General features: G+C 37.4%; 1 protein-coding gene across 1 annotated transcript in view; it reads right to left on the bottom strand.

Annotated features, from left to right (window-relative positions):
• Positions 1-25997, bottom strand: part of MTHFD2L (methylenetetrahydrofolate dehydrogenase (NADP+ dependent) 2 like) — a 103088-nt gene that overhangs the window by 37925 nt on the left and 39166 nt on the right. The window contains exon 6 of the mRNA XM_054591567.1: positions 19769-19861. Within this exon, the coding sequence (XP_054447542.1) occupies positions 19769-19861 (93 nt within the window). The remainder of the gene's footprint in view (positions 1-19768; positions 19862-25997) is intronic.

Below are 25997 nucleotides of genomic sequence, written 5' to 3'. Positions count from 1 at the left end.
TTTTTGGCGTTGAGTTTTATAAGTCTTTATAAATTTTGGATATTAACTCTTTATCAGATGTATCATTGGTTAATATGTTCTCCGATTCAGTGGGTTGTCTTTTCATTTTTTTTTTTTATGGTCTCCTTTGCTGTGCAAAAGCTTTTTAGTTTGATGTAGTCCTACCTGTTTATTTTTTTCTTTTGTCTCCTTTGCCCAAGGAGATATATCAGAAAAAAATATTGCTATGAGCAATGTTTGAGATTTTACTGCCTATGTTTTCTTCTAGAATTTTTATGGTTTTGAGTCTAACACTGAAGTCTTTATTCCATTTTGAATTTATTCGTGTGTGTGGCATAAGAAGGTAGTTTCATTTTTCTGCACATATCTGTCTAATCTTCCCAACACCATTTATTGAATAAACTATCTATAGCCCATTTTATGTTTTTTGCCTCCACTGCCAAATATTAATTGACTATAAAAGTGTGGGCTTATGTCTGGGGTCTCTAATCTGTTCTATTGATCTCTATGTCTGTTGTTATACTAGGACCATGCTGTTTTGATTACTATGCCTTATAGTATAGTTTGATATTAGGTAGCATAATTCCTCCAAATTTTTTCTTCTTTCTCAAGATCACTGTTGCTATTTGGGATCTTTTGTGGTTTCACATACATTTTTTGAATATTTGTTTTAGTTCTATGAGATACGTCATTGTTTTCTTGATAGGAATTACATTGAATCTATAGATTGCTTTAGGTGGTATGGACATTTTAATATTAATTCTTCTTGTTTTTAAACTTTCATTCTTCTCTCATGGCTCTAATCCTTCTTTATCTTGCTAAATGAATAAAAAATACTTATTTTAAAGTCCCTTTTGGCCCTGGCTGGCTAGCTCAGCTGATTAGAGTGGGTTTGAATCCAGTCAGGGCACATACAAGAAACAACCGATGAATGCATAAATGAGTGGAACAACAAAGTGATGTGTGTGTCTCTCTCTCCTTCTCTCCCTACCCCCACCAAAATCAACAAAAAAATAAAATAAAGTCCTTCTGGGTTTTACTGTTACATCTATTTTCCTCATTGTCAGATTTTCTGTTCACCAGGTTTGCTTTTGTCCTTCATTGTCTTTGTTAGGTGCCTGTGTAGTCCTTTTCCCTCCTGGGGAGGCCTGGCCTCTCACAGCAAGCCCGTGGCGGCTGCGGCCGAGGCTGCGCTGGCCGGCTGGCTCTGGAACCGCCTGGCAGTCAGGGCTGCGCACCTCACAAATCCATCTTCGGACTTGTTCCTGCTCAGGCTCAGCTCCAGACCGTCGTAACTGTACAGGCCGTGCTCTCACAACTGTACAAGCTGTTCTTAGCCCAGTCGAGAGTAGAAAGCAGTTGGCACCTTTCCCAGCACCCAATTTCATAGGAGCTGCGCAGGTGTGGCCCTGAGCTATGTGAACACCTTGTGTGGGCATAACGTTGCCAGCACCTTTTTCCAAGCATTCACCTGGGTCCCAGTCCTTGCTTGCCTGTGGACTGACTTAATAGCTTCATACTGTTCTGAACCTTATTTGTTCCCCATTGCTTTTTTTCTTTTAGGAGAATGTCTTTTTTCTAATATATAGGGATGCCACTTTCTTGCTTTCTAGAACAACGATGTTTATTAATATAAAAAACATTTTGCCTAACGTCTGAGTTTGGAGAAGACGGTGAGGTGTGTTTCAGCATGCGCTTAACTCACCATGATTGACCAAAATATCATACAATTTTTTTACATAAAATGTTACATATTATCAACAATATATACAACATATATAACATATATCAATATATTAATAAATATCATTTACTCATATGTACAGAATAATCCTACTTTAATGCAGTAAACATTTAAAAGTCTATAAAAGTTGCTCTTGAAGATGCCATGTTGAAGAACAATCTACTGCCTCCAGGAGATCTAACACAACCAGTTATCTCTGCAGCACTCAATCAGATCAGTTTCTCTGACTGATACCAGAGGTGGTAGCTGGCTCAGATTTAGAGATTTTTTTTTAAATTTTATTTATTTATTTTTAGACAGAGGGGAAGAGAGAGAGAAAGAGAGGGAGAGAAACATCAATGTGTGGTTGCCTCTCACGTACCCACCACTGCGGACCTGGCCCACAACCCAGGCCTGAGCCCCAACTGGGCATTGAACCGGCGACCCCTGGTTTGCAGGCCAGCACTCGATCCACTGAGACACACCAGTCAGGGCAACAGATTATGCTGAATGAAAAATAAATCATATCTTTCATTTCTAGACTCCCATGAAATGCAGCACAAGACTTGAATTCTAAGAGACATGTAGGAACTAAGATTATCTGAAGGTTGAGCATATTTGTATTTCTATCACATGTTCATTCTCATAACCTAATTAACTAGTAGAATGTCAAATAACATAGGCTGCATTACTTAGAATACTATTTCTCATTCTTATTTTTTGTTTTTCCTGTTGTTTCAAAAATTTATCTAGGTTAAGTGTAAATACTATGCAACTTGCCTTATCATATGTTTTGATATATTAATAATCTCTGATGCATTTCAAAGGATCTATTTAAAAATTTACTCTGAGATGGCAGTGGGCCTTGGTTTCCATCATTAGGGCAGACCGCCTGAATGATGGTAACTGTGCAGCTTAGGAACTTAGGCGCTCCTCCCAAATATCCGACCTATTCTCAGGAGAGTACTTTCTTACATATTGGCACTTAAATCATTATTAATAAACCAAAATCAAAGCCAAGCAACACAACATCCACAAAAAACCCATAGCAAATTCTAAACAGCAAGAGCACTGGACTAAAAGTCAGGAATTCTTAGTTCTGGTGCTAGGTGCACAACAACTAGGACTATGACCCAAAGTAAATGATGTGACTGTTGTTCATTGCATGCAAAATATAAGCTATAAATATCTAATCCATACGAACACTTCAAATATAAATACTTCATAAAATATTCCCTAATTAACTTCTCCCAACATATAATACACTTATCTATCTGTCCACTCATCCATGTAAGAGGTACTTATTGATGGTTAATTATATATTAGGCTCTTAGATAACTGATAATGCATAAATCAAGAAAAAATACTTAGTCTGTTTTTAGGAGTTCATGACCAAACAAGAAAGTCACATGATTATAATAGAGTCTGGCATTGGGAGGTAGAAATGCCCAGGATGTCGAGGGAAGTGAATGGGGGAGGCATATGGGGAGGGATACGTAACTTAGCCTGTGGCAGTGAATGCTTGTTTTCCAAAGGACTGTGTTTATTCTGAGAGATACCTTGAAAAGTAGGTGAAAATGATTGGAAATGAGCTGTTCTAAAGAGAGGAACCTGAATGTACAATAGAGCAACAACAAAAATATAAACTTCCAATGAGCCTTGTAGATTGAAGGCATTTGAGATGGTTTAAATCTCAATATAAAAAAAAAAAAAATCTCAATATATGTTGAGGGCGATGGCTAGAGGTGAAGCCGGAGTCTTTGAATTCCCACTGTGCACTCAGGAGAGGAGAAAGGCGGATTCACTTCAACTGATTGTATTCTAGTTCATGGGTACCCTGAATTTACAGAGGACTTGGTTTCTCCATGGAAAATGTTGGAAATAGTTTTACATTACACTAACTTAGTGAAAGAACTACGGCTGGGGGTATTCGCTGATCTGGAGGGATGGGTAAGACAGAAATCCCCACAGGGCGGACGGAGGAGCCTCTGAGGGACAACTCGCCAAGGCCTGTGCATTAGAATCATCTGGAGAAACCAAATACTCTCAATGAGCAGGCTGCATCCCCGATCCACTAAATCAGAGTTTGTGTGCGTGGGACCCAGGCACCAGCATATCTGAAGTTCCTCAACTGACAGCAATGTGTAACCAAGGCCAGTTTCCTGCTCTAAAGAGAGGGAATCAGGTGTATGTGATGGATGTAAGGCAGCATATTTTTTTATTGCCAGGGGAGAGATGAGTCCAAGAAGATCTTAGTGTTCACAGCTTAAGTTTTGTGATGCTCTAAGAGAGACTACCATGAGGGAGGGGCATTTTCTCCCATTTTGCAACAGAACTTCATTCAGTTTTACCTTAAGGGCTCCAGCACATTTGGGATGGATTGTGCAGCGAGGAGACTGCGTCTGGCCACAGTGGCAGGTGCTGGTGTTCTACATGAACGTATGTTTGTGCAGAGAGGGTGGCGAGGAGGCTAAAGCAGAAGAGAACACCACGTGAAAACTGAGTGGATGTGTTATGGTGTGTAAAAATGCCTGAGAGGCTTAAAAATAATTACACAGTTGTGAGGCATAATTAAGAAGAATTACACAGAGAATCTCTAAAATTTTAGTACTATAAGGAAAATGTCAAGATAGGAAATATTCTCCTTATTTCAACAGATATTTACAGAATAGCTATTATGCACCAGGTACCAGAGAAAGTGGTGGGGATAAGACAACAAAATAGACAAAAATCTCTTCCCTAATGGAGCCTACATGTTCACATGGAAGGTAGTTAAGAAGCAAACAAATTAATACATACATACCACAGTGTCTGGCAATGATAAGTGCCAGAAAACAAAATAGAAGCCTGCTGCTTTTAGACTGGTTCTCAAATGTGTATTTGAACAGAGACATGAATGAAAAGTATTATTATGCAAATTAGTGGTTTTCAAACTTTTTGGTTTCAGGTCTACTTTACATTCTTAAAAATTACTGAAGACCCAAAAGACCTTTGTTCATGTGGCTTATGTCCATTGACTTTATCAGATAAGCAATTAAAACTGGTAAACTGCTTAAATATTTATTTAATTCTTTGGGAAAAAATCCTATTATATGTTAAAATAACATATTTGATTTAAATAGCCACATATGTCAAAACCAAAAAAAATTAGTGAGAAGAGAGGCAATGTTTTACAATTTTGATACTCTTGTAATGTCCAGCTAATAGAAGAGCTGGATGGATTCCCCACCTGCTTTTGCATCCGGGGTTACTCTCATCAGTAGTTGGAAAAGGGAGAAGTGTTGTAAAAGACTCTTAAGATAATTGTTGTTATCTTTCTTTGAATCTACATTGAAAATAGACAGGGTTAGTTGCAATGTGGAATTTGAAGCCTTTTCAATGAGCTTTCCGTACGCGGTAATACTAAAGTCCAGTATTGGTCTAGCTTTCATTTTGAACGGGGATAGTAATATTATGCATTGCCTATTTGAAAAATAGCACTTCACTGAGTTATACATATCTTCCAGATGTTGTCACATATCATTACACAATATTTAAAAATCATATTTGTTAATATCACCATTGATCTTATGAAAAAAAAGAATAAGTATTTGGAGGCTGTCAAGCTTACAGCAGGGTCACTGCTTCTGCCAAATTTTTTGACTGTGCTTCAATCAAACTATAGTTTATCCAGAGGGCTAGGGCAGGTTCCCCACCGCTCGCATGGACGCCTTTTGTACCCACTCCCAGTCTTTGCTTTCATATCCTCCTTCCCACTCACAAAAGCAGATCATTGGGTAGTCTAACCCATTTCCTTTAAAACCAATAGAAGGATCTCTCTGTACCACCAAGCAAAGACCTCCCCATGCCTCACCTTTCTGGTCTGAGGATTATACCCCTTCCCAGCAGATCGGAAAGACTGTGGTGATGAACGTAATGAACAATCTCACTTTCACTTGAGACCCCACCCCCCACAAACAGGGAGCAGCCCAACCGTAAATGTATAATAATCACATAACAACAGTTGAAACAAATAGTAACAAGAATTTCTGTTACACCTATCAGAAATGAGTGGCATTATGTCTAATTTTGTTTTCTATAAAGCATTACACACAATATTATTAAAGAATTCTCAGTTCCAGACCTCAAAGAGTCCACCGTCACAGACAGGATCAGAATATCAGCCAAAGCGTGGAAAGGACAGGCCCTTTGAGAGAATGAGAAAAGGTGTCTGTTCTCTTAAGGATTTAATGAGTGGTTGTGTTACCTTGCCTACAAGCTTTGTTTTGGGAGAATTACTAGTTGGTTATAATATGCTTTGTAATACTAGAACCAAACCAAAAATAAGGGCAACACATTCATATTCATTAGGAAACACATAAAACTGTGCAGAGCGTGGAACTCTAAACAGGCTAAAGATGAAAGCAGGGAAATGAAGGAAATAATTTTTGAGACCAAAAAATGCTTATAAAAAAACAAATAAAGTAAAACAAAATGCCAAAAAAGGTCAAAACTTGTTTTTAAAAATGGACAAACTCCACAAAAGTGGATGTGGAAAACTTCCTCCACTTTCTGGTAGAGTTCTTATCCTACCATAATAAGTCCTTCCCGTGTAGCCTAATAGGAGTGTAAAGAGACAGAGGCCGGCTTTTGGGAGTGTGACAATAACTTCCAGAGCCCCTGTCCTCAGGGAACTTGACTCTACAGTGTGGAGGGTGACCGGTAAAACTGAAATGCACTGCAAGACAAATACACTAGATGTACACAGGTGACTAGTTAAAACCAGTCAAAGGAAAGGAACCTGCAAAGATCTTTCTGGCCTATTATTAATAAACCCTTGGAAAGCACATGGCAGCCAGCCACTCACTGCTGGAGGCCTTCTGTGGTCCCCCAAATCCCCTATGAGACCCAAGTCCCCATCTACATATGTATGCACCCATGACCCCTGCACTTTCCTAACTTACAAGCTTTCAAATTTTGCCATTATATTTGCATGTTGTTATTTGATTAATGTCTGTTTAAAGAAGACTACAAGCTTCATGAGGGCAAGACACTAAGTAAGTGTTAGACACCAGCGCTTAACTCACTCCCTGGCACTGCTTGGTGATTAACAGACGTGCTGCATAAATGAAGACAGGGAGGGAGAGTGCAGTTTTAGGCTAGCTTGATGCCCCAGTCCTGGACAAGGGGCATATTAAACTAATTAGGAGAACGACAAAAGGAAGAGTCACCCAGGCTCTTGTCCTATATACTGTCATGGACATGGACAATAGTGTGATGATTGTAGGGGGCATAAGGGGGATAAAAGGTAATAGAAAAAAATAATAAAATTATTTAAATCAACTTTAAAAAATAAATTGGTAAAAATGAGTTAATATGAGAAAGCTATTAAATACAGTTCAGTAAGCATCTATTATATTAGATACCTCGAGGCAACAAATCCTCAGCATTCTGATCAAGAAACTCAAAAGTTTTCCTTGTGAGAAATGTTTCTTTTTGCTCACTAGTGAGGAGGAAAGAGCTTCTCAGAAGAGAGAGAACATCATTTGAGTTGTTTCTCTCACTTGTGCCTTATAATTTAATTGGCTTGGCTGGCACTGCAGGGCTATAAACAAGGAACAAGAAGGTGAAACTGCCGTAAGTGTCTCTGCAGGTCCTGGGAGTGTCTTACCTGGCAGTAGCAGCAATAATTGGCAGGAGGGGAAGAAGAGGTGAGCGGAAATTCCAGGAATTTCCAAATCATAGATTCCAGGGGAAAATGTGGATGTACACCGGTTATGCTGCTCCATGTAGCGCAAGAGGACAGAGTAGGGTCTGAGGAACTCCTCATGTGGGAAAATAGAACGATACTGACAGCTCTGCACTGAGAACTGTAGTTACCCAGTCAGGCAATCACGGCTGCCAGCAGTCTGCACAAGCCTGCAGTCTGAGTCACCGGAAAGAACTCGGGCTTTGGAGGTGAGCAGATCTCCACCTCGGCAATTACAAACTGTGTGATCTTATACTAATGGTAAGATTACATTTCACATTTATAAAAATAAACACAGTAACACTTCCCACCCCTTGCTCTAGGTTTGCTATAAAAACAAAATTAAGTAGATGAAAGCGCATAGCCTGGTGCTTGGCATACAGTAGCATTCAATGAGTGACAATTGCCTTTGGCTTCTCAGTTTTCTAATTGAAAAATCAAAAACAATACAAATATTGTGTTGTATACAGTTTAGTGACATTTAGTTATTTTAAGTGACCTTTCTACGTAACTAAAATGCCTCTCTTCTTTTAATAAGTTGCTTCAAACTTGTTTTTAAAAAGTCAAAGTATAATTAAATTTGCCTAAATAAATGCCATCGTTAATTGTCTTTTGGTAATTTTAGCAACTCAATTCATTTTGCGAATATCCTGTTATTTATCTAGGGTAAAAAAAAATATGGCTTAAAAGTCCACATATAAATGAACTAAAAATGCCCTGATTTTACCTAGGTTAGCCACCATCGTTATATGACTATGATCTTCAGCTGATTCCAGGAAACCAATGTCAAAATTAGTGAGTGATTATTTTTACATAATTATTCTTGAATTAATGGTGTACCAAACTAGTTTCCACTTAGAGTTTACAGGCCAGAATCCCTGAGGAAAATGAGGTATATTTCATGGTGAAAAAAATACTGAATAAATATGCCACAAAAAACAACAGGTAAAAAATATTTTGATTTGATATATGAGTTAATTCGTTGGCCATCAAAGTCATAGAGAAAATGTTCCAGGAGCTTACGTGTTTCCAGTTGGAGCACATATTTTTGCGGAAACAAATACAGGCCTATAACAAAAAAGGAATGGAAATAGAGGGATAGTTCTTGCCCCTTTCAGCAGATTATGAATTCCTAAAGAATGTCAGCACCTCTCTGTGAGGGTGCGCTCTTCGCAACTGCCCGCATTATGGAAGGGACAGATATGGCAGGCTGTGTCTTGTACAAGCAGAACTGGAATAAAATGTGGTGATACTCTACGCAGATAAGGAAAATGCCAAGTCTTTTACTACTTAAATATATGAATGTGAAATGTTGTTTATTGGCAGAGAATTAGAGAACTGTAGTCACAATCTGCAAGCTTTGCAAAGTGAAACGCATGCTGGGTTTTTTTTTTTTTGTTTGCTTTTGTTTTTTGTCTTCTTTAAATATGCCCCTTTGGTTCTATTAAAAAGTGTTAGTAATAAAATATCAGTGTGACCAACATAACCATAAATTCTTGAGAAACAGTTAGGCATGCTTGATGCCTGCTCCTTCTATTATTATAACACTTGTACTTAAGATAAAGCAAATGATCAAGGCAAATATTTAAAAACACATCCCACTTTCCAAAGTCATGGCAGCAATGGCCAATGGGAGAATGAAGAACTAAGATCAGAGGCTTTAGAGTAAGACACGTTCCCAGTCCTGATTCAGCCACATTATTGTATGACCATGGGCAAATCAATCCATTCCAGACCTGAAATTTTACATCTATAATGTAGGGATAAAAACTACTGAGCTCATAAAGATATTGCAAAGTATAAGTAAGATAGTGTTTCCAAAGTGCTCAATAAATATTAGTCATTATTATCATAAATAAACCTTATGAACATATATTTAAATAAAATATTGAAAAGCCTATACTGAAACTCTCTATACAAATATTATTTTAAGATCTGTTTGTTAACAACCTCTAAATTAAAAAAAAAAAGCCCCATGATACTCAGGAATATAAAAAGTTTTAATTATTTAATCGTGTAGAAAAATTTTTAATGTCTATATATATCTTTTTAGAAATATCAAGGACTAGCTAACTCTAATGATAAATCAGACAAAATTTGAAACTAGATAGGTTTTTCTAAGGTTTAAAATATTTGCATAAGGACAGAAATGGATATGCCCCTATTTATTACAGAGTTTATTTCAGTTAAAATCTGGATTTGTCCTCTGCTGATTATAGAAGAACAAGGTATTAATGACAGATCTCTGGATGGTTCTAGGACCTTGCAACAAGAAGAAAAAACTCCAGCAGCAAGCAATGTTTGAAATAAGAGTGGCAAAGGTAGAAGTCAGGAACTCAAATGAGAGCAAGTAGAGGTTTCCCCCTTCTACCGCCTTCCCTCATATCCTTGCCCTACTCCTTCCTCTTGGTGCTACTTGAAAACTAGATGATTTTTTTCCTCTATATATTTGCAAGTGAATTTAAAAGCCAAAATCACCCTCAATTTTAGCATCCCTAGGTCTTTCAGTTTCTCACCTCTCTCTCTTTTAAAATAAATTTTCTTGAGGTATAATTTACACCATTATAATTCATCCATATAATTTGCATCTCTTTTCATTTTTTCTTTGTCTCTTAAGAAAAGTCATTTAATTAACATGTTCAGTTCTTTGAAGGAGACAGATTTCTGTGTAGTACACCACTCCCATGCTCCTCTGTCTTAAATGGTTAAGAGCCCCATAAGACAACATAGACAGCAGGCAGAACGGGGAATGGGTCATCTTAATATTTTTAAATTTCACTTAATAATTATGAAATCAACCCATCTTGGAGAATTTACTTAGATAATTCAGGGAAGACACAGAAGGAATCAATATTTATCTATGACTTGTTACCCAATTGTCAGCGATAATCACTCTTCATAGGTCGTGTTTTTTTCTTCCATCTTTGTTTTTCTGTTTGTCAGTGTGTGTGCGGCAATGAACGGGGTGGGGGGGCATATTTGGATTTCTACCATGGACATAATCTAATATAATTAGTTTTGAGAATATAATTGGCTGTGAGCATTCCTTTTTTTTTGATACACCATCATTCATTAAATGTTCCCATGTTGTTGGACGTTTAGACTCTTTCCAACTTTTTGCTATCGTAAATAAATCTGCGATGAATATCCTTGAATATTATTTCTGTAAGCCTCATTACAATTCTCAGTAGGATAAATTCCTAGATGCAGTATTTTGGGAACTGAGATAATGTCTGTTCACAAGCTTATATCCAAAACAAGTTTTTCAATCCTTTTTATTTGTATTTGAAGAAATGTACTCAAGTTTACTATCTCATCTAGTGCACAGGGTAAACTGACAACGTGTTCTGAGTTCTTTCCAAGCCATTCTGCACTCCTTTGCAGAGCTTCCAAATAAGTCAGAAAACTTATCCTAAAGTAGGGAGGGAACCCCTTCAAATAGTTTTTTAATTAAAAAAACTAAATTTGGTGCGATATCTCAGTGAGCTAAAAGAGCTTACATTACTCTTGGTAAACTTGGTAAACATATTACTCTTGGTAAATAAGAAGGGATTCTTATTCACTATGATATGGTGTGCCACATTATTTCTAAGAATATCTTGACCAACTATCCTGGGATGGATGGATGTTATAATGTGTGTGTGTGTGTGTGTGTGTGTGTGTGTGTATTTCACAAAAACAGGAAATCTTCCTGGTTATCTTTAAAATAAATGTAAGTATGAATTATGCAACATAATAGAGACTCAACAGAAACATGGAAATGCACCTGCTTTTTTTTGCAATGTAATATTTGATCACCAAGATTGATTACCATCTTGTTTTAAGGGGCACATATTAGATGCTAAGAGTGAATTGCCTGCAATCCGCATACTGCAAGAAGAAGGGTGCAAGAAGAAGACCACGTTCATGCATAGTATTCATTAATCCTCAGGTTTTGTAACAAAGGTAAGTCATTCTAAAATCAACAATAATTAATTAACCAAGTCAGAAATAAATTAGGAGGAAATGTACTTAGGTGAGAGACAAAGAGACAGAGACAGCTGCCTTTCTCCGACTATATAAAACAGGTTAAATGAAAGGGCTTTCACAGATAGCTGTCTGAGGAGACATATGCCGATACCAGTGATTCCTTCTTTATCATTACTGTCCTTCAAAACCAAAGCCACGCCTATAGGAGGCAGCCAGGTGCACAGTCAGACTCTACAGCCCATTTTAGTCAAGCATCATGTCTACATGGATTACACAAGTGTTGATGCGTGACATTTTGATCCCTGGGTTTTTTTAAGTTTCAGTTTTTCTGTATTTTAATTAGATGTGTGAATGTTACTGCAAAAACCACAACTTATAATAAACGACTGCTGATAATAAAGTCATTTCACTTTCTTCCAGTCAACACATGTTTGGAAGAAACATTTAGCAATGCCACACATTCTGAATACACCAGGGGAATGATGGATGACTTCACCAAAGAAGGGCTCATATTCCTACCCACACTAGACAGTGAAGTATTTCCTTAGTCTTTGATTGAAGACAATCATCATTTCTCAGCTGTTTCTCTGCCTCCTCCCTACCTGACCTTTGAACTCTGCAGGTGCAAGCTCTGATTCAGTCGTGCTGATGCAATGCCACAGAAAGCCTTTGTGAAGCGGAACAGCCCAAACAAGGTATTAAGGTTGAATGGATCCATCTGCCCCTAGAAAGGCCCTCCTCAACTGCTAGGGAAAAAAACGAACGAAGAGCACCTGAATTCTAAAGAAGGAAGTTTATTCATTCAACAGTGAGTTTTCTAATCCCCAGTGCAAGGTCCTTCACTAGGTACAAGAAATATAAAAATAAATTGAACATGGTCCCCACTACTGGAGGTCACAATACAGTGGGAGTCACTTCATTGTGGTCCCTTCAGTGTGGTCACTTTCCTTACCATCCAGCTGTAACGCTAACTATTCTTTAAAGACTATTCTAGGTCCTCTGTATTTCCACTCTCCTCCTCTTTCATTATTTTGTTACAATTCAAAATTCACAATGTGATGCATGAAAGAGGACTTTTCTATAAAGGCACCCAGTGTCCTCCTATATTAGCATGATGAATCTAAATTTTACATAATATTAAAGCGTATATTATGCCTTACATGGGTGTTGTTAAGCAGCTTTTGTACAACTATAAGCTGTGACAACACAGCCTCATATAAAGTAAGGTCTACCTAAAAATTAATAAATTAGAAAAGTGTAAGTCCGGTGAAGTTATGGTAGAAAAAAATCCTTTAAACCTCCTCTTCAGTGTAGTTCAGATAACATTATTGGAATCACTAGGTTAAGTGAGTAATAATATTCAAGGTAAGTATTTTAAAAGGCACAGAGCCTTAGAGTAGTTTTTAAATCATCTACTGACACACCAGGAAAAATATCATGGCCTTAGTCACCACTCTTTATTAGAAATGGATTAGCTACATTAGCATTTTTCCTGCTTTTAATGTAGAGATAATCATTTGCTCACAGAGAAATAGTGGGCTTTTAATCCCTACCAGCACAGTGACCCTGAGCGTCATGGCTATGTCTACCTTGACCAGAGCCTCAGAGAGCTGAATGGACAGCACAGCGGTGGGAGAATAAATAGAGAAAGACAGACTGGGTGATCAGAAAGATAGATTAGGCGGCCAGGAAAAACTACAGAGCACATCCACAGCATGTAAAACTTGTTTTTAGATCCTAGCTTTTAAAGAGTAAGAATGAACACATCAATAGAGGTTTCAAGCAAAAACTAGGCAAGCTGGGCTCGGAAATCAAATCATCAGGCCATAAAGGATTGAGAAAACATTTTCGTCTTGTTTTATACAGCATTAAAATAATTAAGTAATAGGCATGAGAAGAACATGATTACTGAAACCAGGCTTTCTATGGTAGAAAAAGCACTGTGCAGGTGTAATGGGCTGTTGGACTCAAGGCTGGAAAAAGGAGCCGGGTACTGGGGAAGCCATGTGATGGAAATAGAGTGCACCTGCGAATAGAAGCTTTGGGTGGTCATGACAAATTGACCATGAACAGACCAGAAATTCAAGCACAAACAGAAAATACAGGCTGTGAGAAACATTAATTAATAAAGCTTAAATTTATACATGTTAATTTTGTTTTTGAGAATATAAGTAACCATTCATAAGCAAATAAAAAACTTAGCACCAATATAACAAATATGAAAGGTGCCTTTTGCAAATAACCTTAGGTGTGTACAATGATGTTCACAGTTTTTTACTGCATTATTCATAAGAGTAAAAAGTGGAACAATCTAATTGTCCAACAATCAAGAATTGATTAAATAAATTATAGGATACCCTTAGCATAGAATAGATACTATGAAGTCATCAGAAATCATGTTATAGAAGAATGTATTTTATGAGGAAACATACACAGTGTGGAGCTGTAAAATGCAAATAGCACATGTGAGTGAACAAGTTGTGTAATAGTTGCATTTACATATAGTAAATATAAACTAGTTGAAGGCCAAACATGAACTTAACTTTGGCTGGCTTTGACTGAGAATATGGTTTCTTTCCCTTTCCTATTATCCATGTTTCCTAGAATTTTAGTCAGGATATATTACTGACATTAGGGGAAAAAATCTATAGTCAAACATCCTTATGTACATTGATAAAGCATGTTTGTTGTGGATCAGGGAGACTTTGCCTACTTGGTAACTCAGGCTCTGGGAATGGATGGTGGGGTCTGGAGTGGGGAGGGGAGAGGAAGTAGTAAGAGAGGGGAGACTCGGTAAAGGTCTGAGAGAACAAAGCCCTTCACCTCAGTGCCTCTACCTCCCCTAACCACCCACAAAGTCAGACTGTTCCAAAAGATAGAGAAGCAACAAAGACCTACCCAGAGACAAATACACAGCTATGGACAGAGCCTGTTTTCATTCCGAGAAGCCACAAACGTTAAGTAAAAACTGAGGTTTTTTTCAAGTTGGTCTCTTATGTGTAAGTCACTTCTTGATTAATCTGTTTATGTTTATGATAGTCTACTTTGATACTGTATTATCAAAAGTAAGCAAAAATATATCCATTTAGTTATACCAGAGTTGTAGCTTAATAATCAACTGATTTGTTATTCTAAATTATTGTTTAAATATATGCCATGGCCTAAAAAGGACTAACATAAATATTAGCATATAATATTTATTGGAGTATTTGCAATATGCTAAGGACTGTGCTACATGCTCTTTACATGGATTGGCTGGCTTAACTACCCCATGTTAGAGGTTACTATTCTTCTTTTCACTGAAGAGATGGAGGCTCAGACAGATAGGGTGGCTTGACCAGAGTTACACAATTAGCAAGTGGCAGAGTTAAGATTTAAATTCGGAAATTCTTACTCTAGCAAGGCCTGTGCATTGACACTGCTCTATAATATTGACAATAATTAACAAAATTAAGATAAATGACATATTGAGGAAGGCAGAAAGGAATTCTAAGTGAAGAAGCAGAGGCTAAAGGGGACAAGATGAAGAGTGGGAAGAATAGTGTTAGTAAAACCATGAAATGTGCTGGCCTCCACTCAGGAAGCGCCCGGGGCTATAGAGGAGTAAGTCCTTACCCCCAAGTGGCAAGAGCTGCAGATGGTGGGACAGATTATTTGCATGTCCCCACCCCACTTGGAACTTCTCAGTGTCCTGGCCTCCTGAACATGACAAACCCTGCTTAAAAGAAAAGGAAATACTGTATTAAGAACCTAGAATGATGTTCGATGGGTGTGTATCTAAAACTTGACAATATGATAGGTGAAGTGGTGAGAAGGAGTAGGTTGGTCACCTTGCATTTTATGAAGAGTAGGTATGAATATTCCAAATTACTCTAGGGATTGCCCATTTATCCTGTTTTATATTACAGTGTCCCTCATTAAAAGTGTTGCAATGGAGACGCTAGAGTTATGACCATTGACGTTCATTCATCATGCTGGAAGGGATGGCTTAGTAGACAGAATGCCAGCTCTCACCAACTGTGACACTATATCCAGAGGTATATAATAATAGGCAAGTGGCATTGACTCAGCAGGTCACCTTCTGAAAGAAGCTAGTTCCACAAAGTTTACTCAGATGGGTGGAGGGTCCTTAAGACAAAGTCTGGAAAATATTTGCCTATCCTGCCTGGATAATGAAGAGTCTTAGAACCTTAAGAAATTTAGGATTTCCCCAGTTTCCTGGAAGTGGGAGAAGGAAAAGAACCAAAGAATTTTCCAACAAAATCTTAGAATCTCTGCCTTATTCAAGCTAGCTTTACCTTCTTTACCATTAGCTCTACACAAGCCAATTTACCCTTCGCTAAAATTATAGTAGTCCCCCTTTTATTCTCTGTTTCACCTTCTGTGGATTCAGTTACCTGTGGTGAACCAAGATCCAGAAATATTAATGGAAAATTCCAGAAAAAAAAATTCATAAATTTTAAATGGTGCACTGTTCTGAGTAGCATGATAGTCTTGTGTGCCCTGCTGTCCAGCCTGGGATGTGAATCATCTCTTTGTCCAGCATATCCACACTATACGTGAGTATCTTCCCTGCCCTTTAATCACTTAGTAGACATCTTAGTTATCACCTGTCACAGCACTGCAATGCTTGTGTTCAAATAACCCTTATTTCATTTAACAATGTCCCAAAGCACAAAAGCAGTGATGCTGAAAATTTGAAGGTGCCAAAGAGAAGCTGTAAAGTGCTTTCTTCAAGTGAAAGATGAGTACGGTACAATGAAATATCGAAAGAGGGAGGGAGGGAATGCGAGAGCACACAGTCACATAAATTTTAGTTTATTATTATTTTGTTAATCTCTTACTATGTTAACTTATAAATTAATCTTTCTCACAAGTATGTATGTAAAAGGAAAACACAGTATATAGGAGGGTTGGGCCCCGCCTGTGGTTTCAGGCATCCACCGGGGAACCTGGAGTATATGTCTGCAGACAGCGGTGGGGGCCACTCTGCTTCTTCATGCAGCTGTTTAATGCCCTATATTTTAGTTGTTTATAGTAGTGTCTTTCTTCACCTTTCCCATAATTTCTTAATCTTAACATTTATATTCAAATCAGTCCATTCATTAACTTGATATAAACTACTCTTTTATCTCAAAAAAAAAAACCTGTTCACTTTTAAAGCTTTATCAATTACTTTACAATGACAAACAAACCAAAAAAATCCATCTTTATAAAATTATAATCTTAAAAATTTATCAGCTGAATTTGTATCAATTTGAAGAAGTATTTTTTTCCAGTTGTAATCACAAAATCAATGCAACACACATTTATTGAGTACCCACATTGTGTCAGATATTCTTCTAATCTCCAGCAAAACATAGTCCTATCCCTGCTGCAGTCAAGAGAAGGCGACAGACAACTATAAACAGATGTTAAGTGTTATAACCATGGTACAATGAATGTTCTAGGAACAAATTCTCTTTGTGAACTCAAGTAGCTTTGAATAGGGATTTAGAGCCTTTTATTTCTAAAGTTATTGTTTGACAGCATCTGGTTTTCAGGTTTGAACTTCTAAATGAGTGTAAATCTTGAATCTTGGGGAGATGTTTAAAAGGTATGTGCTATACAGTTGAAATTAAAAGGTTATAAGTATAAGAGTTTGAGATAGAGACGTGAGATTAAAAGAAACATAAGCTAATTTTAGTCATGCTCCAGGATCTTCACATACCAATTCCTCTTTTACTTTTTCTTCCGTAAGCCCATTCCAAGATTTCATCAGCACATTCTTTACTATCATCCCAGACATTATCAATATCTGATACTCCTTCTACTCTTCTTGACTTTTAGATGGGATTGCTTCCATATATGCTGACATTCCAGTTACGACAACAATCCAGTCCTCCCAGTTCCAGCCACCTCTGCCATTAGATCACTACCTCCTTCCTTAATACCCACTGCTAATTGTGTTTGTTTATTTCCCACACATAATGCATGATGTGGTCATTTTAGTTATATTTCATTATTATTGTCTGATTATATAAAATTCCTTTTTTAAATTGATTTTAGAGAGATAGAAAAACATCAGTTTGTTCTTCCATTTATTTATACATTAATTGGTTGATTCTTGTATGTGGCCTGAGTGGTATTTGAACCTGCAACCTCAGTGTAACCGGATAACCCTCTAAGCAACCAAGCTATAGGGCCAGGGCCTAACATTTCTATATTTTAAGATTAATTCATGCCGTTTCTATAATTTCTCTGTAATTTACCTAGGTACATATTTTATCCTCAAATTTTCCAGATGATTATTAATGAAATAAAAATGTAGCAGCCTAATTATTTCCTATAAATTCTCAATTTTCCTCCCTGAAATTTCCCATTACATTACACAAATGTTTATTTCCTCAGGATAACTACAGGGCTTTATAGAGAGCTGTCTTCCAGAATTCAGCATATCTTTGTATCAGTGAGAGGCATCAGCTAGAATACAAGGGAGGAACAATACCAGCTGGCACTGCCTTCCCTAAAAATGCCTCCTGGCCAGGATTGGGATGGTGTGTGGTCAAAGGGCAACAGCCTGCACACGGGACTGGCGCCCTCTGGTGGCAGGAGGATACCCTGAGTAGGGTGGCTGCGGTGTAGGGCCGTAACACTGTCTCATCACCTAGAGACCTGAGTACCTCCTATTTTGTTAATATTATGTAGAGTTAGTCCCTCCTTTCCCTGTTTCCTTTTCATACCTTAGTTTTTAACATCTTGCACACAGTGCTGATTTAGGCCTTTACAAAGGAGCATACAATGAGACGATAGGGGAAACTCAAGGATGATGACAATGTTGGCATAACAACTTGTGATAGAAGGTTTGATTTAGTCACAGCAGAACGTCAGTGGTTCCTAAAAAAGGATTATGATTACCAACTTGTCATTTGTCATAACGAGAGAAACATGAGCATAAATGTGTAGTGAAAGCTTTTGCTTTACTGGAAGAAAAAATGCATTCAGTATTATAGTTTTAAATGGGAACTAAGATCAGATGTGAAATACTCTTTATAAGTTCTTAACAGCAGAGTCAATCAAATAGTACTTTTTAAAGATGATGCTAATTTCATTCTGTCTAAAGTTAGAGAAGGACAAAGATGACCACTCAAATAGCTCTCGCCTCACAAAATTCTGAGTCTTGTGAATGAATTCAAGTGTTTCTAAAAAGAAGTCAATGCGTCCTGGCTGATGTGGCTCAGTGGATTGAATGCCGGCCTGCGAACCAGAGTCACCGGTTCGATTCCCAGTCAGGGCACGTGCCTGGGTTGCAGGCCAGGTCCCCAGTAGAGGGGCGTGCGGGAGGCAATCACACATTGATATTTTTCTCCCTCTCCTCCCTCCTTTCCCCTCCCTCTAAAAGTAAATAAATAAATAAAATCTTTAAAAAATAAAAATAAAATAAAAAGAAATCAATGTAAAATTTATTTTCCATGAATCTATCAGTTGCTGCAGCAGTACTTCACCTAATGTTGACCTGTGGTCTGACAAAGTTTATTGACTCTAAACATCTGTATTACTTCTGTCAATGCAGTTCAAAATCTTGTATTTGGTATACCACCAGAATGTCATTTCTTAGAAACAGAGAAAACATGTTAGCAGCTTAGCAGCTTACTTGTAGAATTACCAATGACATCTAATTGATAAACAAAATTAAAAAGGCTCTCATTCAAGCCTTGGATAAAGCATGAAGAGTTACAATGTCTGCAGTGTAGAAACACTATGCGGCAAGAGTAAAGGTAGACGTCAAGGGTAGAATTATTTTGTATGTTCAAATATAAAACAAATTAGGAAAAAAAACTAGATCCCTTAAATCAAAGTGTAATAACTGTTCTGTTTCTACCCTTGCCTCTCTAAAGTTAATTCTCCTTGACCCAGTGTAAGTAATCTTTTAACAACATAAGCCAGACTGTGTCAATCTGTTCTCAGCCATCTTAGCTTATATCAAAGTTTTTACCATGGACTACAAGGTCCAACATGTGCTTGCCATGGCTGTCCCTGCAACAGCATTTCCTACCAGTCTCCCTGCAACTCATTCATGTTCAGAAGCAACCATGTCTGCCACAGGAAATGGCAAATTGCACATTGGTTCTTGTGCTTAGTCTTTCATTCCAAAGGCTATTCAGGTTTTCCATAATGAAGTGACAAGTGCTAATATTGGCACGATGGACCAATATGAAGATTGCTAAGAGACAGAATCCAGTTGATGGAAATTAATCATAAATATGCCTAACTCTCTAAAGAAGTGTTTCTTGCAGACATCCCAGCAATTAGTGCAGAAATTACTGTGCTGATGATATTCCACCAAATAACACCCACGAAAGACTTACCTGCAGCTACGATGACAATATCTGCCAGCTGAGTATGGATCTTCAGTTGTTCTTTGGGGGTATATCTGTGAGCTATTGTCACAGTTGCATCACCTGGAATGCAGAAGAACTTCTATTAATTATTGTTCAGCTTTCTCATAACTTATTAATACTCCGATTCTAGAGGAGTTTTTCCTAAGCATAGGAAAATTGCTTTGAAATGATTAAATCAATTTGCAAACAAAAGCCAGATAAGGAAATGTAGATGACCCATAGTATTGTCCCCTTTAATTACCAATGGAAAATCAAATGCGACCAAACAAGGGTATGTGCTGACTATCACAAGAGAGATATAAGTACTCGGTTGGCCAAAAAGTTAATTTGTTTTTTCCAGAAGATGGCTCTCATAGCTTTTCATTTGAAATAATTTTGTTAGATTGTATAGTGACAACTGTCATATCTGCGTGAATTTTTTAAAAACTTATGAAAATTGGTGAATTTTTGTGTAGCTATTTTAACATTGAAGATGGGTGAAAATATGCAACATTTTCAGCATATTATGCTTTATTATTTCAAGAAAGGTAAAAACACAACTGAAATGCAAAAAAAAAAAAAAAGAGAAGATTTGTGCAGTATATGGAGAAGGTACTGCGATTGATTGAAGATGTCAAAAGTGGTTTGCAAAGTTTCCATGCTGGAGATTTCTTGCTGGATGATGCTCTACAGTCAAGTAGACCAGTTGAAAGTTAAGAGCAATCAAACTGAAACATTAATTAAGAACAATCAACATTATATCATGTGGGAAACAGCCAACATACTCACAATATCCAAATCAATTAAGTTATTGGTGAAAATGAAAAATGTGTCTTTTATTTTGCAGAAAAAACTAAACAGACTTTTTTGCCAATCCAATAGGATCCTAAAACCTAGCATTTGAAAGTTCTGTATTGACACGTTAATATATAGATGTAGGAGTCACTAATTGGCTTGATAATAAGATATGTAAATACTGAAAACAGCCAGATAAATGAATTAAAAATGGGGCAATGTATTGTGGCAGGACAGGTTATAGATTTACTCTGCCTCATCTTGACAGGTGTCTCATCTTGAGGTGTCAAAAAGGGTTCCTAAAGGAGGTAATATACCCTTTTAGGTGATAAATTATTAGTAAAAGTCCACCAATCAGGGACCAACTTTGAAATTATGTGTTTAGGAAATGATGAAGAAGCCTAGACTATAACAGAAAGTATCCAGACATGCTTTAATAGAGCGATGTATGAATAAGAGAGGTTAGCCAACGGAGGGAATCCAGTGATTAAAGTGAGAGCCAGGGAAGAGGGGCGAGCGAAAGGTAGGAATGAGTGCAGTCAAAGGAAGGCCGTCTGGTATGAACGTGGCTGTGTGAGATAGTATTCTCTCTCTTCCTTTCCTGGATAACACACAGCAACAAAAACCGTACCATCTCTATTTCTAGCAAAACTAAAAGGCATATTTACCACAGACTCTAAAAACATGTAAGATATACCGGGGAGCAGCAGAGTTAGTACTTATCATACAGAGAGAAAGGCAGTAAAGAAATGGGGAGAATAACAAGATAGCCAGCAGCAACAGAGCTCTGAAAATGACTGCAAAAATATACTCTCTGTAGGAGAAGGGTTTACATCAAAACGCAATATTTGTAGCAGATGAAATAGGAAGAAAGATTGAAGAAGCCTAGGGAGCCCTTTCAACAGGAAGGTACTAGTTTGACTCCGTGAAGGTGGTAAAGGAGGAAGCCCAAGGCTACTCAGTCCCTCCTTTACAACCCCTAGCCGAAGAATCCTGCAAATAGCAGATCCAAGAAATCCAACTCATTCAATAGTAAATAATTTTTAAAAAGCATTTGACAATGCACTGAAAATATACTCTATAAGGATCACCCCAGGGGAATTTAGGTGGTGATAGAACTGTTCAGATTCTATTGCAGTTAACATGACTAAATGCATTTGTTTAAATTCATGGATGTATAAGAGAGTGAATTTTACTATATGCAATTCTCTTAAATAAATTTAAAAAAATACATTTTAAAAATGTCAGACTTAAGAAAAAAGCCAAAAAATAATAATGTAAGGAATTTACTTACATACCTATAAGCTCAATAGCAAAATGTTGTTATGAAAAAGTTGAACATTATGATTAAACATTATGCCACAAATTTTTAAAATAAGAAATTAAAGTCACAAAAACTGGGGGGAAAGACTTGAATTCACACAAATTGACTCAAAAGGGTCATCACTGACACAGATTTCAGTAAAATAGCTGGATTTTAAAGATTAAAAAAAGAATCCTATGAGCAATCAGGCAAAAATTCAAAATTTTACATTTAACTGCAGAAAACAGCAGGGCAATGCCTACAAGAGACTAGTGTAAAGAAATTAGAAGCCAAAGATTTTATATTCGTTCACATTGACCTTCAAGATTAGAGGGTGCAAACAATTTTGAAATTGTAAGAACTCTGGGAATGTTGTTCATATGAGTTTTCCTGAGGAACGTGCTAAAAGAAAAAAAATATTAAGATGACTTTCAATCAGTATTGAAACATCTTTTTGGGTTACTCCACTGCCCTTAACTTGTTTGGGCAACAAATCTGGTTAGAGAGAACCATGGGAAATATCAAAGTCATATTTATACTTGACGGATCAGTCTCTGACCTTGGTGATATCAAACCACGAAAAGGTTTTCAGTAGGTCAGATGATGATAGCAAAAGAGAGGTGCATCAAGAGGCTTAAAATCAAATGTTTTCAAATAATGCCTTTGCTCCTTGACATGTGCTCCTTGACATGTGTTCGTGGTTTAGTGCTAACTGTCTTGTGTTAAAATAAAAAACAAATGGAAGCTAACCTTGAAGATTCCCTGAGCAGACGAAATCAGTTAAGTCATACCAGCGAAGCTTAATTTAGCTTATTTGAAAAAGCTAATTTGACCTGGATCATTTCTTGCTTATGCCTCTGACAATCATAAGCAAAACTTAAATTGTTTTCCATGGTTGATATGAGGTAACCATTGACCAATTCCCTATGATTTAAGAAAATTCTAATGTTATAACCAATCATGGTGAAGAACAGAGAGTCCCTGCTTTCTCACTAGTATAAGCTGCTTTATAACAATATGCCCCTGAGCCTCATTCCATGTTTTGGTTTGAGGGCTCCAGTTTGCAAAATATCTTTTTGGTGTATACACCATAATCTTTTACTGGTTACTGCTTCGGTGACTGATTGGCTTCACTTCTGTTATGACTGAACTTTTCACATCTGCAAACTATGTTCTCATTTAACTTGTCTTACTTGACATTGTGAAATTTCTTGTCAATCCTATTTTCAGTTCCGGTGTTGCACTACTTTTCTTCAATGAATCCTCTGGCTGGCTGTACCTAACTCTTTCTATCTCCTCAGCTTTTTCCCTAGGATAGTCAGTACTAACTGGTTGCAATAGCTACTCCATGGAATGGTGTGTATCACAGACCTTTAGATGACTTTTTCCCACACTCAGTTTTATCTCCTTATTGCTCATATCATAACAGCCCTGACAAGGACCTAATTTTTCTAACTATTACACAGACAGAGTAAAAAAAAAATTTATAAGCAGAGTCTTAAACAACTTCATTGTGCCTAGTACTTTACATCATGTTTGTTAAGATATAGCAAGAATAAAAGACTTAGTACCTATCTCCAAAGATCTTAGAGTTCTGTTAGAACTTAATAAATAATTGCTGGGCAAGATGTGCTTCTTACTATAGAAAAGTTCAGTCAATCAAGAACTGTGTGCTAGAAGCCACCTGAGCAGTTTTGTATGCTATCATGACCTTTTTTAATGTATGCGAAATTGCAGAATGAAGCAAAAAGTTGGTGGCAACTAACAGACTGCCAATTTGAGGAAAATGATATTTTCTATTAAAAATATTAAAAATTTAGAACAAATGATAAATATGCTTCATTTCAGCATATCATTTTTGTTAATATTACCTAAATGAGTTTACTCCTATTGGACATTTCCAGGTCATTCTCTGCCTTCATTTATTTAATAATCAAGAAATAATCCCAGAACCATGCTAAGCAATGGAGATTCACAATTCTCTATTCTGACGTGAAAAAGAGATATGTAAATAAGAATTATAACACACTGTATAAGTTTCATGTTAAAAGGAAGTATAGATTAGTGTTGACACAGGCCATAGTCATGTACTCTAGCTGAGTAGGAGTAGTTAAATGTCTTAGAGAAGACAGATTTCGATGTGCGTAGGAATTTGTTTGCTTCTATTTCAACCCCCTATGTGTCTCCCATCCTTCCCCACTGATAAATTATTCTCCAAAAAACATGATAAAGTCATATTTTAACAGCCCAGACTGTTAGAAACTTCTTCTTTATAAGAGATGAAGTCTACCATTTTGCATCTTTTACCACGATTATGGACTTATCTTCAACAGCAACATAGAGCAGCCTCAAATTCCTTCTCTACAAGGCAAATCTCCAAACGGCTGTTTGCACCTGCATCAGCAGGTAAAGCAAAACGGCTAACCCAAAAGGAAGTAGAATCTCATTACAGGGTTTTTCTTTGTCACTTTCTCCTGATAAGGAAAAACTGGGTCATTCACAACACATTAACTATTACCATGATCTGGTTTAAAAGAAAAAAATCACTGAGGAAATCACAGGACGGAAAAGTCAGTACTCATCAACAGAACAGCACTCAAAGGATCTTAAAATAACTCTGCACTCTCTTGACTCTGAATTCCATTTACTGTGCATTTTATATTCCAGCTTCAACTGCTTTTTCTGGATTAAGTTGTCTAAATTATTTTAGATATTGCTACAGAGCACTCAGATCTAAGCCTTCTGTTCATGCTTTAAGCGGGCCAGGCTGTAATGTGGTTGTATCTGGTCTAGACTGGGCTGGCTTGATTTGTCGCGTATCAGTCCTTCAGTTTCCTTCCAAACATGTTGGGCCAATGGTTTTGCTTTTAACTATTCAAATAGTGTTTCAGGCTCATTCCTTTTAAACATCTGCCTTTGAGTTCCTTTGAGAGAGAGAGTATTAGAGAGGACTGCCTGAGCCCTGACTGCCACTGTCTGTAGATATCTTTAAAATACACCCCCAGATTTGGCCAAAAGTTATTGACTTGAAATCTTGGATACATTTATTCAACAAAGACAATATACAAGTGAACAAATACATATATAATAAAATTTACACAGCAATAAGTGCTAAGAAGAAAAGAGTGCGAGTAAGTGAATAGAGGGTAATACTATGGGTGATATTTTGATAGGGTGGTCAAGGGCAGCCTGAGGAGGTAACGTTTGAATAGAAACATGAAGGAAGTGAGCAAAAAATTACATAAGTAACTTCAAGAAGAGCATCCAGGCAGAAGGAAAATCAAGTGCAAAGTCCATGACACAAGGGCATGGATGACATGTTCTAGAAAAGCCAAAGGCAGCTGTGACTGAAGGGCAGTGACGGAGGGTGAGAATGGTAGGAGGTGAGTAAGGAGATGAAGCCCAGGTTAGATCACATAAGGTTTTGCTATCATAGTAAGGAATTTGAATTTCATCCTGATGTTCTGTTGTCCTATTATGGGACGACATAGATGATTGTAAACCCATGTAGAAAATAGGCTGTGTATGGGAGACGGGACAAGGGAGGCGCAGGGAAATTAGTTTGCAGATTTTATAATTTCAAGAGAGATAATGGCTATCTGAACCAGGATCTTATTAGTGGAAGTGGGAAGACCAGGATTGCTAATGGAGAAGATACAGGGTATGAAAGAAAGAAAAAAATCAAGGATGGCCTGAGCCACTGGGTGACGTGATGATGATGTCACTTACTAGGATGAGAAGACTATGGGGAGTAAAACTAAGAGTGAAGGTTTGCATATGGTAAGTTTTGCCATGCTGCCAATGGACAGTGGGTTACATGGGTCCAGAGCACAGGGGGAAACAGACGGTATTCAAAGATACGGGGCTGAAAAGCATCACCCAGGGAACAAAACATGAAGCCCTGGGCTCATTCCAATCTTCTGAGCAATCATCCTCAACCCTGACAGCACTAGAATCTTCGATGTGTTGAAAAACACTAATGCTTAGGTCCAACTTGTAAAGGTTCTGATTTAATTGTTGTTGAGCTCCGGCAGCTGTATTTGTAAAAGCCCCCAGATGATTCCAGTGGGCGGGTAGGGCTGAGAACCACTGGTTCAGAAGTTGGGAAAAGGAGGATGA

Source organism: Pteronotus mesoamericanus, unplaced genomic scaffold, assembly GCF_021234165.1.
Source record: "Pteronotus mesoamericanus isolate MK-2021 breed Mesoamerican mustached bat unplaced genomic scaffold, CSHL_Meso_final contig_130, whole genome shotgun sequence".
Lineage (NCBI taxonomy): Eukaryota > Metazoa > Chordata > Mammalia > Chiroptera > Mormoopidae > Pteronotus > Pteronotus mesoamericanus.
The sequence above is the reverse complement of the archived record's forward strand: the minus strand, read 5'-3'. Positions and strand labels throughout refer to the sequence as shown.